The sequence below is a fragment of the Platalea leucorodia genome (assembly GCF_965183815.1).
Source record: "Platalea leucorodia genome assembly, chromosome: 2".
In the NCBI taxonomy this organism is placed as follows: domain Eukaryota; kingdom Metazoa; phylum Chordata; class Aves; order Pelecaniformes; family Threskiornithidae; genus Platalea; species Platalea leucorodia.
Genome location: NC_138824.1, coordinates 130,104,454 through 130,121,149, shown reverse-complemented (window position 1 = coordinate 130,121,149; position 16,696 = coordinate 130,104,454). Strand labels below are relative to the sequence as shown.

At 41.7% G+C, this 16,696-nt stretch overlaps 1 protein-coding gene across 1 annotated transcript in view; it reads right to left on the bottom strand.

Annotated features, from left to right (window-relative positions):
* Window positions 1-3,152: 3,152 nt before the first annotated feature.
* The window catches only part of LOC309586827 (ephrin type-B receptor 5), a gene marked incomplete at its 5' end in the record, with an annotated part of 58,098 nt that continues 44,554 nt past the window's right edge, over window positions 3,153-16,696 (bottom strand). Inside the window, 11 exons of the mRNA XM_082304375.1 lie at window positions 3,153-3,395; window positions 4,428-4,583; window positions 5,829-6,022; window positions 6,172-6,321; window positions 7,388-7,603; window positions 8,547-8,794; window positions 9,201-9,320; window positions 9,431-9,486; window positions 12,003-12,117; window positions 12,966-13,128; window positions 14,253-14,377. Of these exons, the coding sequence (XP_082160501.1) occupies window positions 3,287-3,395; window positions 4,428-4,583; window positions 5,829-6,022; window positions 6,172-6,321; window positions 7,388-7,603; window positions 8,547-8,794; window positions 9,201-9,320; window positions 9,431-9,486; window positions 12,003-12,117; window positions 12,966-13,128; window positions 14,253-14,377 (1,652 nt within the window). The 3' untranslated portion in view covers window positions 3,153-3,286. The remainder of the gene's footprint in view (window positions 3,396-4,427; window positions 4,584-5,828; window positions 6,023-6,171; window positions 6,322-7,387; window positions 7,604-8,546; window positions 8,795-9,200; window positions 9,321-9,430; window positions 9,487-12,002; window positions 12,118-12,965; window positions 13,129-14,252; window positions 14,378-16,696) is intronic.

The window sequence follows — 16,696 nt, the reverse complement described above, 5'->3', positions numbered from 1 at the left end:
GACAGATAGACTTTTCGGAATACCTAGATATAACCTATATAAATATTTATTGGTAATAGCAGACATCTTCTCTGGTTGGCCAGAGGCTTTCTCTTGTCACACCAACAAAGCTAGAGAAGTAATTAGGATTTTGTTAAAAGAAATTGTACCTAGATTTGATATCCCAGAGGGTATCTCCTCTGACAACGGGCCTCATTTTATTGCAGAAGTAGTGCAAGAAATTTCCAGGTTTTTGCAGATTAAGTGGGAACTACACCCCCCCCGGAGGCCCCAGTCTAGTAGGAAAGTAGAATGAATCAGACTCTTAAGAGACAAGTTTCTAAACTTTGTCAGCAAGCACACCTTAAGTGGACAGAAGCCTTACCTTTAGCTCTTCTATGAATTCAAATAACCCCTAGGGTTAAGGAAGGAGTAAGCCCCTTTGAGATAGTATATAGGAAAGCAAATCCCACCTTCTAAGCATGAAGGGAGACCAAATACATATAAGAGGACAAGCTGCGATTAAAGAATAATTGATTTCTCTTTTGCAGACTTTGTTTTCACTACACAGGTGCCTAAATCAAAAGACTTCTCTTCCCTTGGACGTGCCGGTTCATCCATTCCGGCCAGGAGACACAGTCTATGTACGAACCTGGAAAGACGAACCATTGAAAGAGAAGTCAACAGAACCTTTTCCTGTGCTATTGAAAACTTATACTGAAGTCAAGGTAGAGGGAATTAATTCCTGGATTCATTATACACGAGAAAAAGAGCACTGAGGCCTGATCAAGATAAATAAACTTTCATACCAACTTTGATTGACTAGAAACCTTCAATAAATTGCACCTGGAAAACAAGACTGGCCTATGTAGAAACCAAGTGCCCATAGTTATAGAGACCCCCCCCACTTAGCATTGTTAACCTAACTTCACTGAGGTGAAAGTTGTAAATGTTACAGTTATATATTCAGTATTTGCTGTCTGTAAAGCAAATTTAGTCTTACAACTCACCCAGTCATTCAGGAGAATCCACAATATCAGTAGTCTGACTGCATGTCTTCAACTACCAAAATCCGCTGCAAAACCCCTAGAATGGGGAGTCCTAACTACAGATTTAAACTGAACATTTGAAACCACAATTGGCAACAGCTTGAGATATCTAAAGTGGCTTTACAAAACAGATTAGCATTAGACTTAATGTTACGACATGAACATGGGGTTTGTGGATATTTAGATTTAAATAATAAAGACTGCTGTGTTCACATCCCAAACATTACTGAAAATCTAGAGGATCAATTGGACAAAATAAAACAAAGTGGCACAGTCAAGTCGTGACCTGAGGGCCTCAATAAAAGTGGGATGGATAAACAAAATATTACATGGACTTGGATTCTCCCTTAGTGGATGGTTGCAGAGCTTATTGCAAAATTTAATCATTGTTATACTTGTAGTTATAATTGCTCGTATTTTATTTGGATGCATCAAGAGTATGATAGTAAGACAAATCACGGGAAATTACGTACTGTGGATGAAAAGAAAGAGTGAGACATATGAGACTTGTGGTAGGGTCTCATAGTCTCAAAGGGTGGAAATGATATCCCGCAGAAACTGGAATTTTCCACTGAGCAAAACTACAAACCACCTGTGCTTTGGGAAAGGAATCTGGGAGGGAGCTAAAAGATATGAAAGTATTTGCAGGCAAGGCTAATTTAAATACAGTCAACCAATACTTTATGAAATGTTCATCACTAACCAATAAGTGTAAATTTGGGCAGGTTTATACTAATTATGTAGCAGGATAAATATGTTGTAGTTTTGTACTAAGGTGTGCTAGATTTGTGGAACTGCCACCTAGCACCCACCTTTGTGCAAATATGAAGGGAATAAAATACCTTGGCTCTGTGTGTTAATTAGTTTCTGTACACCGGGTGAATGACCCTGCTTTTGGGACATTTAAATTTCCCTATGTATTGGTGAGGTGGACAAGCTCAGCTTCAGGTTTTCATACTCCTCTATAGGGATAGATACAGTCCTGAAGCTCTGCTCCTCCTCAAAGCAGATCTTTCCTTAAGCAGGTACTAGTCTGTCTGAAGGGAGACATAAGCTCTGTCATTCTGGTCACTGTGATACACCTCTACCAGACTACATAGTTGATCCCAAGGACATTGTTATTCCTTTACTGGTACCCTTTCCTGATCACTCTTGGCAAGAAATTGTGAAAGAGTTCACTTCCCTTGTTTCAATTGTCTATTTGGAGTTCACTACTGCAGGTCTACATTTTTCTTCAGAAACAGTAGTCAACCAGCTGTGCCCATTGATGTAGCTGGTTAGGGTGAGAAAAAGAGCAAGTATTTTTCAACAGCAAAGGGCTTCAGATCTTTTTTGTCACGCTTTCCAATGTCTGTAAGGGGGTCAGAAGAGAACAAAACCCAAATTCTGGGTGCTCAGGATTTTGGAATATCAGAATATTATGCCTTTCCTCTCAAGAACAGACTTGTGAGGACCAGAACCTATTTGTTTCCCTCTCCACTTGCAGATCCAGCAGGACAGATTCTAAGAATCCTTATTTTTCCCTTCTGTTACAGTCCCATAGAGTTGCATAGCACCAAGGACTTGCTGTTCCTTGCGTCAGCACAAAGTATTGGTAAGTTTCCCTCCTGGATCATGGAGCAGAGCCAAGAACTGCACATGAAACAGAATAGAATTTTGAGCCCTTTACTCTCAACCTCTTTACCACGCGACATGTCTTATTGCTTACCACATATTGTGCACTAACGGGAATTTGAATTCTGGACCAAGCTGGCATACCAAGTGATAGCCTGATGCTCACCTCCATCTGAGTAATAATCTCTCACACCATGATGGCATTCTTTTGGAAAAAAATGGTAATTTTCTGTTGCCTTTATTAAAGTCTTTGTAGCTTTGCTGGGCTCCTAGGCACAGATAAAGCCTGCTGATAGCTTTGTAAAGCTGTCTGACACCTTTTGTTGGTAGAGAAGACGCAACAGGTGCTTGTGATCTGTCCAAGATATTATTCCATCTCCTCCCATGTTATTACAACTTTCCCTCCCCCAACCCACGCCCAATGTATGATGTCAGCCACATTTAAATGCCACCAGTTATTTAGCTCTGCTTTCAAATCATGGCAAGGCTTTGTTTTTGTTCATGGAACAGGACATGTAGTGTGCACTCTCTGGGTGCATTAAGTCTTCAAGTAGCATACTGACATCTCTTTCTCTTACAGTGAAAATCTCTGTGAATTCCCCCAGAACCTTTCCAGAGTTTGAGACTAGTGGATGGTGTAAACATCACACTTCAACTGGTTCAAGCTGATTCAAATGGACTCGCATGAGCTGGATGCTGTTTAGAATCTTTTTCTGGTGACCAACGAGGGTGATGCCGATACGCTGGATATCTCTGCAAGAGAATAGAGGATGTGGAAGGTGTTAAAACAGGCTTATTGTTCTGAACAGTCCCAGTCTATTTCCCTGTAGATCCAAATCAATGTGTATGGATATATGTGTATGTGTATCTTTGTCTGAGAAACAGCTGACAAGACTTCTGCTTTGCTGGGCAAATGTGTGTGGGTGGAGCGGGCGTCAGCAGAATTTCCTAGGTTGTGGTACCAAAAGCAGTGGAAGTAGGCCATGAAAATGATCAGAGGGCTGGAAAATCTCTCCTATGAAGAAAGGCTGACAGAGTTGGGGTTGTTCAGCCTGGAGAAGAGGAGGCTTCGGGGGGATCTTATCGGGGAGGCCTTTCAATATATAAAGGGGGCTTACAAGAAACATGGGGAGAGACTTTTACCATGGCCTGTAGTGACAGGACAAAGGACAATGGTTTTAAACTGAAAGAGAACAGGTTTAGACTGGATATAAGGAACAGTGGTAAGATACTGGAGCAGGTTGCTCGGAGAAGTTGTGGATGCCCCATCCCTGGAAGCATTCAAAGTCAGGCTGGACGCGGCTTTGAGCAAGCTGATCTACTGAAATATGTCCCTGCTCATGACAGGGGGGTTGAACTATATGATTTTCAAAGGTTCGTTCCAACCCAAACCATTCTGTGATTCTAAGAACGTTCCTTTTCCTGACTCCTGTCTTCTACATAACACTTCAACCCAGTATATGGTATGGCTGTTATTACCTGTGGCAGCTGTCATGAACATTTTGATGTAACAAACAGTCTCTCTGCAACACTATGTTTTGTAGTGTACGTGGGATCAGTATTAATGCTTATAGAAACAGATTACCAATGTACAGTGATATGGAGGATGTCCAGAGGCCCTAATAAGATGTAAGAAACAGTTGCTACTTTGCTCTGGCCTCCCTCTCCTTTTTCATGCATATGTATTCTCCATATAGCCGTTACTAAATATTTCTCAGACTGCTTTCACTTTCTCCATGGAAAAATCAGTGTCTGGTATCTTCTGCTCTCTGCCCATCTACTTACTCCAGAGTCATGCGTGATATGACATCAAATGTAATCAGACCAGCCTGGTCAAAATTCTCCTTGTAACGGCCCATCTTGATAGCATCCAACCACTCATGGGCATTGCTGAGTGAAGGGAAATCTGGAGGACAGTTGCTCAGGAGAGGCTGAGACGGTCTGCAAAAGAGGCACGTTCTGAAAACCCAAGTTATCAACATCAGTTGATCACACTGGTAAGGTCAGATTTATGAGAGGCAGAGAATGCAACCTCTGAAGAGCACAGAATGGAGCAGAACAACGATACTTGTTCTTCATGCCCTGATTCCTAAAGTCCCACCTTGATGCCCCATTTCTAGACTACCTGTGTTCCCTTTTCTGCCTGAAAACAACTAACCCAACCCAAGAAATTGATCTTTCCTTCCCATTTTATAGTCTCTCAGGCACATTCTCTTCTTTTTGCCCCAGATCTTTCCACACTTTCTGGTCTAGACCTATTAGCTGGGCAAAGAGTTGCAGTGAGGAGGCTTCTGAGGCAAGGAAATGAGACCTTATAACTTTTTACCATTTTCCCTCTCCTAGATGCACTCCTTGAATCAGAAAGTAACCTATGAGATGAGTGTGTTGTTTCAGCTCCAACACCCATCACAAAGAAGCATAGCAGTAAAAGGCCAAGAAAACAACTATTTATACATGGCCTTTGCTCTTTTCCCTGTCATCTAAATCTGTCCCAAAGCTATAACTCTCTTATGTGCTGTTTTTTAGCAAACTGGGCATGACTAGGCACTTTTCCCCTCCTCCAGCTATGGAGTACATTGCCGTGAGTCAAGGTTTATAACCACAGGCAAAAACTGTCCAGGCCAGCAGGATGTAATTCTGTCATCAGCCCAACAGCCGTCTAATCTTGGTGCCATTTACCCCCCCAGAGACTTCTGCTTTGCTGATGTCCTGCTTCTGGTTCCATCAGGCTGCAAAATGCAGTTGGGAAAATATGGAATGCAAGCTGCAGTTCTAGTTAGCTTTAGCTACAGATTTCCTTCCCTCCATAACCTAAGGTCTTCTCTTCCTTCATCCCCTCTTGTGTGACAATACTGTGTGATCACAGAATATCTTGTGTAGCTGCACCCAAATGTGTCCCTCCTTTCATTCCCCAAGATCCCTCACTCATGTTCATCCTCAGCGCACCTCATCAAGAGATTTATCTCCCCTCACATTCAGCACTCACAACACCTCATCACCCATTAAGTGAATCAAGATATACAGTTCTTCTACCCCTCTCCTCCATTTTTCCCCCTTCCTGTTTGGTCCCAGTCTTAGATGAGAGGGTTGGAAAAAGTACTGTATAGCTTGATTTACTGCTTTCTTTTTCTCATGATGCCTACCCAGAGACAAGCCCTATTATTTTGCACTAAAGCCTCATCTCACCTGCTGCTCCCAGTGCCAGTGGCTTTGAGGGCAGATGGCTTGCGGATCATTTTATCTAGGGCACTGACTATTTGCTCAAATTTGGGTCTCTGGACCCGCTCCTTCTGCCAGCAGTCAAGCATCAGCAGGTGCAAAACAGTTGGGCAGTCTGGAGGTGGTGGCAGGCGATAGTCCTGGTCAATGGCATTAATTACCTGCAGGAAAAGAAGAACAAAGCTTTATCACAGCTGGGAAAATAAAAGACAAACATGCTTCAGTCACTTGGTGGTGTATGACTTTCTTCTGCTTGAAGTGATACAAGACAGAGAGGCAGATGTACATTCTCACCACTTCTAAAACTTACATCCTGATTGGACATGTCCCAGTAAGGCCTCTCACCATAGGACATCACCTCCCACATGACAATGCCATAGCTCCAGACATCACTGGAGGAGGTGAACTTGCGATACTGGACAGCTTCAGGGGCAGTCCAACGGATGGGGATTTTGCAGCCCTAGAAAGCAGTCAGAGAGCAACCAGAATGTTAGTGAGATAAGGATTATTTGTGAAAATGCCATCACTGAACTGATCAGATGCCAGTAGCACGGTACAACTCTGAGCATGGAGTGCCAGTCCAGTTGACGCTGTCTTGTAGACATTGTTGGTTTAAATTCAAACTATATTGAAGGTTTTCACCTTGTTCTACTGACAAATACAGATGATAAAACAGAATCATGCTCACTTGCTGCTACAAATCCCATGATAATTTTAACTTTTATAGCTCTTCTTTGCAGCATTTGAGAGGTGGCAGATAGTCAAATCCTCCTGAAAGTCACAATCATTTGGAAATCTAAAGCCATTTAAACCATCCCAACCTGCAACACCACGGACAGATACACTGAGTGGCTAGCATTAACTCCTTCCTCTTTCCATCTTGACCTCCCTGACTGCAGGTATGACCTGCCAGATGAAATATCATTCAGGTGCTGGCCCTTCAAAACACATATATCTAAAACTTGTTTCACTTTTCAGTGACTGAATTCTTCTTCATCCCCTGCATACTAAATGGAAGTTTCAACCCGCCTGTTACACTGCCACCCCTTTTGTGGTATGTATAACATGTGTCAGAGCTTCACAGGCAATAAGTTCATTTCATGGTTGGTTCTAAGCCCATATACTTATGCCAGTTATCTTGTCTGCAGGAAAAAAAAACAACCTTTCCTCAAAGGGTAGTAGTACAGGACTTCAATCTCTCCTTCAGTCCTTTATACTTCCTGTAAGAAGCTAAGGAAAGGGGAAAGGTAACACCTACGTCAGGTTATGAGGTTTGTCCTATTCACCAATCATTCCACAAAGAACGGCACTGAGACTCCATTTCACATGGCAGAGTGGATCAGATATTCAGTTATTTTTGGTTTTTTTCTGGTTTGGAACAGATAGCCCACAACATAGAAGACTCTACCCCACTGGTATCTCTGGTCTCAAGATGGACTAAAAAGGGTACACCAAATCAAGGAGGAACACAGAGAAAAATTATAGATGACAGCACTACAGTAACTCACTCCATAGTGGTAACTCACCAGAGCTCCAGTATAAGTGGGATTTGAAGCATCATCTTCCAGAAAACGGGACAAACCAAAGTCCGACACCTTGCACACAAGATTACTGTTGACTAAGATGTTACGTGCTGCCAAGTCACGATGCACATAGTTCATGTCTGAAAGGTAGCGCATGCCAGCTGCAATCCCCCGTAGCATTCCCACCAGCTGTAACACACTGAACTGTCCCTCCTTCTGCTGCAAGTGAGGAGGCAAACATAGGCTTTTGTGACCACAGAACATGAAGCCAACAGGGAAGGCTAACAAAGAGCAAGGTAACAAGGTTGATTTATGAAGTTAGAGAACATACATCTTAACCTCAGCCAAAATCTGAAGGCTCAGGGACAGCAAATAAGAAAGGAAGGTGGGCTTAAGGCAATGAATCTTAAATGAAGTCAGACACTGGTGATCTGGTCTTTTTCTGAAGACAAATCTCATATTGTGGCCATATCCTCCTTTAGCATCCTATGCCTAGTCTCATTAACTACTAAGATGGCTAAATGAATGGGAGCAGGCAAATCTGCTCTTACTGTTAAGATCTTTACAATGGGTTCTATGCAATTCTATGCAATGGGTTCACGTGCTCTTCAAAATGTACCTGCCAAAGCATTTGTGGTTGAATTAGCATCTGAACCAGTAAAAAAAGAAGTGAAGCATCTATACTACGAAAATACCTGTATTTATGTTTAATTACTAGAAAAAACACTGGAAACCCTGAGTCCAAAAATAATTACAAGTTTCATTACTTCATTACAATGCTGAAACTTGAAAACATTCAGAGGAATAAAGTCTGAAAAACATTATTAGAAAGGCAAACTTTGGAGCATGCACATAAGGAACTAGAAGGCTGTGTACAAAGGTAAGCAATTTAGTATTGTTTACCATTAATTATTTGAGCTGGAGAGGTCTAAAATAATGAAGAAATTTTATATGATGGGTGAGCTTTTGGAATATTTTCACCATGTTGGCCCAAAATCACTTACTCTGGTAATTTGGTATTATTTCTATTGCACTTGCAGAGGGCAACTGAGGACTTAGAGAGACAGGGGTGAAGAGGAAGGACAGGCAAAATTATCAGATCTGAGACTGGCACACAGCAAGATGAAGAGGTAACGGTTGTGGGAGACTCTGGTTGTGGTACCCTGAGGAAGGAATCCAGTGATCCATTCTCCATGAACTCTGTGACAATCATGACTGGTCGGCTCTTGGTGACCACACCCTCCAGATGGATGACATTGGGATGCTCAAATTGCCCCATGATGCTGGCCTCGCTCAGGAACTCCCGCCGCTGTTCATCTGTGTAACCTGACTTCAGGGTCTTAATAGCTACTGTGTATTCACGCTTCCCTGGGTGTTTTAGGCGCCCAAAGCACACCTCTCCAAACTCTCCTGTCAGGGAGGGAAGAAACACACCTCAAGTAAGGAAACACAGCAAAGAATTTTAGGCAGGTGCACTAAAACATTCTACTATGGAAGACTCCAGGTGCTGCTTGGAAATAGGGTTACTAGGACTATTTGGATTAAGGTAAAGTTCTTGAAGGCTCTGAATTCAGTCAGGTTGGAGAATACATCTTCAGGGTTCAAATGAGGAGCTCTGAGTCTTCAAAGGGTGTTTTAAACTTGGTTTGGAGCCAGCATCTAAGGCTAAGTAGGTTAAGATGAATTTTGGTAAAAATGAAGGTTAGCTATCCCAAGACACTTGATGTACCATGGTTGGGTCCATTTCAGGCCAGTAGTGTGTCAGGTATCAAGGTGAACAAGAAGGCACTTCAAAATCTGCAGAATCTCACACTACCTGATCCAATGACCTCCTCAATCTTGATGAAGGACACATCAATCTCCTTGGCAAATTCTCGAATAGCTTCATTGGGATCTTCATAGGTCGAAGGATCAATATAATACTTCACTCCAAGTCCTGCAGTGGAGGAGACAGCCCAAAACATCACCAGAATCAAATCCTGAGAGACACAGGTGTTAATGAGTCCTGAAAAGAGCCCTTGCCATCTGTTGCTCAAGAACACTTACCTCGTGCACTGATATACTGCTGCAGGCGGTCTGTGTATGGAGTCTCTCGCCTTTTACTGCAGGACATAAAGGAAAGGAAAGTCAAAACACACACAAGAGTCTCTCATAGGATGTTGTGGTAGGTCAATGCAAGACTCAGAGAATCCTTGAATTTAGAGAGAGAAGATGGGTGTTAAGATCCTGCCCATCTCTTGGTAACCAGTGTGTGCTTGTTTTCTATGTGGTAGTTTTGACACCACTGTTTGTATCCCCATTTTAGATATGACAAAAGATAGGGCCTCCAGCACTATGCTGAAAAAAGATATTACAGTTTAACCTTACTGCCTTGGAAGTTTTCTTGCTATTCAGGCTAAATTTGCAGTTTATTTTCATTTAATTACTACAAATTATTCTTTTCAATACTAATCTAAGCCATCTCCTGCGATTCCTTTTAAGTTCTTCAGAAATATCCTAAGAGCCATTTACTTTAATGCTTAGTTTGTATAAATTTCCCCCAAAGATTAATTCTTCTTTATTCTTCCTCCTGGTCTCTTAAAAACGTTTACTTTGACTATTCATTTCATAAATATGGTACCCAAAACAAACCACACAGAGCCAGATGGACAGAAATCTGTTCCATGATGTGATTTTTGCATGTGAGATCAAAACAGGTATGGTCTTTATTATTGTAATATTTATTGCATATATACATCTAATTTCCAGTAAGCATAGCTCCTTCTCAGCATAGGCGCTTCTCAGATTTCACTCTCCTCTTAAATGTGTATGATTCAAGCAATTTTTTCCCACATGATCTAGTTGTTATTCTTGGTTTGCTCTAAATATATTTTCCATTTTCAAGCCACTTCCTTTGTTCCCAACAGTGTTCACATTTTTTTTTTTCCAAAAATGTACAAGTCATGCTAGTTTACAATCTTTTCTAAATTGTATTAATTAGACCAGATTGTAAATCAAACCCTATGGTATCCTGTAGTATCCCTGCTGTATGCATGAATTCGTGTTAACTCATACGCTTTGCTGTTTCAGCACAATACCTTCTACCTGCTGATTGAATTAGCATCTGAAGACAGAGTATCATGGAACATTATGTTACTTTACTAACTGAACTAATTATGTCTTTCTAACAGGAAACTTTGTGTATTACTCTTACTTGTCGGGCTTATCTCTTTAAATTCTGCTAAGATTGCAAAAACACAGATATTTCTACCTTCAAAATCTGTTCTTTCTGTTGTGGAAAGAAATTGGCTTTACTAGGCAAGTGTTTCACATTGTATATTGCCTGGACAATGTGTACCAACAATTTACAAAAACAAGTTAAAATTATAGCATTTGACTCTACATATATTCAACCTTTTAAAGAACTCCTCATTTCATGTGGTGTTCCCCATTTCCTTCATCTTCAAACTTACTTTTATTACCAAGGACAAATTTAAAATAGAAATTTGGTATCTCCACTTTTTCTGAACTGCTGTCTACTAATTGCACATGATCCTTCGGTTATAAATCAATCTATTTTTTATGATATTTCCTTTTGTGTAGATACATTTACAGAAACCCATTCATGTCTCTCCCCAACACAGTTTTGGTAATATTAATTTATTCTGGGTTTGGTTTATTTTTTTTTTAGAAAAATATATGCTTTATTGAGTTGTGCACATAATATCACATTTCCAGCTGTAACAAGAAATTATATTTTTAACAGTTCAAAGCTACAAAAGGAGGCAACAATGCAAATATAACAATATTTGATAATTCTTTTCTTTCAAGAAAGAAAAATATTAAAAGAGAATATACACAGAAGGAGAAAACAAATGCAGAAAAGAGAAGAGAACAAAAAAGAAATAACTAAAACTCGATGTCACTTTTTAAAGTTAAGTCGTTTATACATTTTTTTTTAGATCAGTGGAAAAAGCTAAAAAAGTCCCTCTTGTGCAAAGGCAGAGTAGAGCAAAGATAGAGAAATCCATTACTGACAATCTAGGGGACCAAGTTCAAACCTCAGTAAATTCAAGGAGCAGGTAATGACTGTTTCTTTTCTTCAAATAACAAAAACCCCATTGTTGACTTATGTACCTTTACACAGCTCTCCTAGTGACACTTACTTTTCTCTCTTTCTTTCTAAAATTTCTGTCTTTCTTTTTTACCATATTGTCTCTTGGTCCTTGGTTAAAAGGTATTTAGCACCTTCTAAATCAGTGGATCTAAATACTTATTCCACCAGTCCTTCTTCACTACATTGTTTAATTCTCCACTTCCTTGCCTAAAATGCAATTTACAGTCCCTTCTTTACAGTGATGCATTGAAATACCTTTTGAGCACTAGCTTTAAAATGCGTCCCTTGTGTTCTTACGACTAACTAGCCAAATATCAGCTAAGTATTTGAGCGGTTTACCAAAGGAGAGACTCCTCAGATAGGAGCAATGGGGCAAGATCTTTTCTTAATTAGAAAATGGCATCTCAAGGACATCTGGATAAATGTAGATCAGGCTCTTTCCCTTGGGACGGGGTTATGTAGCGGGGTTAAGAAAGTTCCACTGTCTGCAGTACAGGCACATGAGCAGGTCAAGGAATTCACCTCTTGAAGATGATGGCAAGGATGGCAATGGCGGCAATTACCAAGAAGGCTAGACCACCAAGCGCTGAGCCCACGATAAGCGGCAACCGGTCCTGCACCATCTCCGAGCGCTCCCCTAGCGAGGAAGACACATGCATACACACACAAATGCAGAGGACAGGAACTGTTAGAGTTTCCCTTCTACTCAACTAGGTCTCACCCATAATTCCATCCCTACCAGCCCTTCGGTTCCCAGGCTAGTCCTGACAGTTCAACAAATGGTAAACTTGGTTATCCCTTTACCCCTTCAGTCACTGTGCTTCTCCAGTGCCTTCCTTCCTACTTCTGAAAAGCCAGTGCTCCCTCTGAATCCACTTTTCCTTCCCCTGGTCCACTGATACCTGAATAGCCACTTAAGTATAGGCTAGCTCTACACCTGGGCTTTGATCCCACTGTCCCCTATTAATTTAGCTTGGGGATGATATATACGAGTACCTTTGATCCAGACCAAAGACTATCACAAGGTATGTGTTACTCTCTGTAGGAATGGACGGTGATACTGCTGGAAGGCAAGCTTCTGTGTATATGTCCCGTGTCCCACCTGTCTTTAAGACTTTCACAGGCCATTCAGCTATAAGACGTCCTGTGACAGCTGGAGACCACACTACAGCAATGTATAGTGCTATCTACTGTAACACCCTCCAAAGAGAGTTCTACTGACACATGCTGCTCCTGCTGGTCAGAGGCAACAAGAAGTAGGACTAGGGCAGTAGCAAAGGTTAAGGGAGTGTAAACAATACACTCTGACAGCATGAAGCATCTTTGACTGAACAAATCGGCATATGCAAATTACAATATACAGAAATACAAGTTGAGTACGAGTGTCTGATAGCAGTCCTCCAGAGGACAAGCTAATACACTCAGGGACACACACAAGTGAAAGACGGTCATGTGCAGATCTGAGTACAAAATGGTAGCACTTACCTCCCATTAAAGTCTGGAAATACATCTTTCCACTGTATGGGCCATAGCCCACTGCTGTTCTAGCTCGTACTTGGAAGGCATAGATCTTGCCTGGGCTCAGATTTGATATAGTGGCCATGTTGGTTTCACTAGTCAAGGTGAATGAATTATCCTCATCTTCTGCCTGTGAATGTCAGTGACCAAAAAGGAATGTGAGACTTCTGCCCATACTGCTGGCCCTCCTTCTCAAGGAATGCTACTTCCATGTCAGCCCCATATTCTTTCAATCTGTTACAGAGCCTCCCAACCACAACTGCTGTTCCAGATCTGACTTCCTCACACACTACTCATTGCTCCTCACTGCTGCTTTTCATTCCCTCAGGCCTGGGCTTCCCACAAAGCTCTGCCAAAGACCCTCAGTCCTGACCTAAACAAATGTGAGAGACAAAACTACCTTGTCCTGTGGTTCCTTGCTAGACATATCCATAAAAAAAGCCCTAGCCTGTCTTGAAATTTTGCTTTCTACAAGGTCCAAACTCATGTATTCTCCTAGGAGAATCCAGACCAAGAACACCTGTAATGCTGTATCCAGGAAGCTGCTAGACGTTATTACAAATAGCAGGCCCCTTGACTGCTAGGAAAACAGTAGCCCTGCACGATCCTGCAAAGTTATTTATGTGAAAGATCAAGAGTACAGAATGGGAGCTTGTCTGAACAGCCCTACATACCTCCTCCCTTCAAATCAGTTGGATTAGGAGTCATGAAAGCTATGAATGGAGAACAACTTTATATTTGCCACCCTGTAATTGCAGCACATAAACAGGTAACTGATATCTGCCACACAGTGAATGAAAGAGTGCTTTCCTCTTCCCAAAATTTCTTAGAGATGTCTGTCCAGGCATAAATAGGGACACAGGACTTCCCTCCACAAACACATGACAGAATGTTGCAGTGAGTCCAGTTCCCATATACACATTTGAAAACTTCAGTTCCTTCCACTGTTGCTGGTGCTAAACTTATTAGGTTGTTAGCCACAGCTTTTTAGCTTAGCTAGAAGTGTCTTCTCCTTTTTTATCTGCATTGTCCCTAGATGGTTCCAAGTTGGGAAATGCAGATGGACTCATGTTAGATGAAGTGTATATTATGAACTACTGGTTTTGCTACAGCTTGTTCTTCCCTCATAATTGAAGCATTTTTCTCCACCTTATCCATCCTGATTGAGGGGTGCATCTCCCAGACAGAAGATTTTCCTGTTCTCTTTTGCATAACAGCTATACAACAATCAGCACTGCATCACTTTCTGCTCACCTTGTCAAAGTAGCGTAGCTGGTAATCCAGGATGATCCCATTAGGCTGGTCTGGCTGAGGCCATGACAGTGTGATGCTACTGGTAGTACGACTCACCTGATGCATCATAGGGACAGCAGAAGGGACTGGAATAAAAGAGAGGAAGGAGAGATTGCAAAGGGATAAGCTTAACAATTAACTATAATTGAATATTCATTATGATGAGTTAATAAATTAGGTCCGCTCTTCCTTTAATTTCCCTTAATTTGCATTATGAAGTACTTTATAAAATAACGAGAAAAGATCAAGGTACAATTCTACTCTACTGGAAGATACAGTCACTGACGACTTGGACAGAAAGGAAATGAAGAAATCCACATCCAACTGATCATGCACAGGAATTATGAAATGATCTATATTGTAGCTGGAACATTATTCTGATCTTCAAATTTGCAATTTTTACATGCAAGATGAGACGGTGTTCAGTGCCACTGCCTTGTTCTAGGATCACATTTGGACAAACAATGTGATAGTGGTCAGAGTAAAAGCAGAGCACACCACCTCTCTTCTGCTTCTCTCCCAGATTATAATTCTTTGCCTGGGAAAAAAATCAAGTTGGGCTACCAGAGTAATTGAGGCCTTTCACTACCAGATCACTGTTACAAACAAGAAGACAGAGGCAGTTGAGAATACTGATGCGTTAAGGAACAGACTTTGAAGCATTCCTCAGTTCAGTGGTCCCAGTTCAGTTGCAGATCATAGAGAATGAAAGCATCTCATTTTCATAGCCTGATATAGAATTATTGAATCATTTAGGTTGGAAAACACCTTTAAGATCATGAAGTCCAACTGTTAACCTAGCACTGCCAAATCCATCACTAAACCATGTCCCTATGACAGATCTACCCGTCTTTTAAATACCTCCAGGGATGGGGACTCAACCACTTCCCTGGGCAGCCTGTTCCAATGCTTGACCACCCTTTTGATGAAAAAATTTATCCTAATACCCAGTCTAAACCTCCCCTGTTGCAACTTGAGGCCATTTACTCTCATCCTATTGCTTGTTACTTGGGAGAAGAGACCGACACGCACCTTGCTACAACCTCCTTTTAGGCAGTTGTAGAGAGCAAGAAGGTGTCCCCTCAGCCTCCTCTTCTCCAGGCTAAACAACCCCAGCTCCCTCAGCTGCTCCTTGTAAGACTTGTGCTCCAGACCCTTCATCAGCTTCGTTGCCCTTCTCTGGACACGCTCCAGCATCTCGATGTTCTTCTTGGAGTGAGGGGCACAAAACTGAACACAGTACTTGAGGTGCGGCCTTGCCGAGTGCAAAGTGCCGAGTACAAAGGGACGATCACTTCCCTGCTCCTGCTGGCCACACTACTTCTGATACAAGCCAGGATGCCATTGGCCTTCTTGGCCACCTGGGCACGCTGCCGGCTCACATTCAGCTGACTGTTGACCAATACCCCGAGGTCCTTTCCAGCCACTTTTCTCCAAGCCTGTAGTGTTGCATGGTGTTGTTCTGACCCAAGTGCAGCACCTGGCACTTAACCTTGTTGAACCTCATACAACTGGACTTGGCCCATCGATCCAGCCTGTCCAGATCCTTTTGTAGAGCAGCCTTGTGTTCAGACTAGGTCCTGGATCTCAGGCCAATCCCTGTCAGGACTGTTGCCCACATGTCAAAACTACCACTGTATTTGAGACTCTCAGTCCCTCTGCAGGCCGTTGAACGACAGAAGTGCAGTCTGAATGGGTTTCCAACCAGCACTACTGCCTGGAACCACCACCTCAAGGTCACTGTTAAGTGTGTATGTGTGGAAGCTTCACATATAGTTTTTCTGTCTGTTCTTACATAGCTTGCTAAGTTTCTGTCTTTTGGTGAACAGGCAGCCTGGCATGCTACCCAGATGGAGCTGTTAGCTCTCTTGATTCCATTATGGTATTAAGTGCTTATAATCTGTGTCAGATATTAATTACTGTGGGAAAACATCAACTTCCCTTTACATACAAAGCAAGGATCTGGACATCAAACATAAAAGAGGGCTTTGGATGCATGAATCTAAACCAGAAAGCAAGCAAGAACTTGTGTCTACCAATTTTAGAAATCTTTTGATTGGCTATTCTAAAAGTCTGAAGTTCAGTTCAAGCCTTCGAGACTTGTGTAATTGCCATTACTTCTCACTAACCTGAAACTCATTACATCAGCAGGAAGGAAACAAAATATCATCTTGAAGATAATATGATTAATGATTTCAAATAGTAGTCACGGAACTAAAATTAGATTACAATGAGAAACAATACAAACTACTATTTGGGGTAGTTTTGCTTTTCATTTTTTTTTGTCCTCCTAAAGGCACCATTCACATGTTCTGATGACAACAGAAGTACAGAACATCTTTAGCAGCAGCTCCTTTCCTGAAGCAGTTAATTCTTCTAAAAAATGTCCTCAGAGCAGGAAGGGA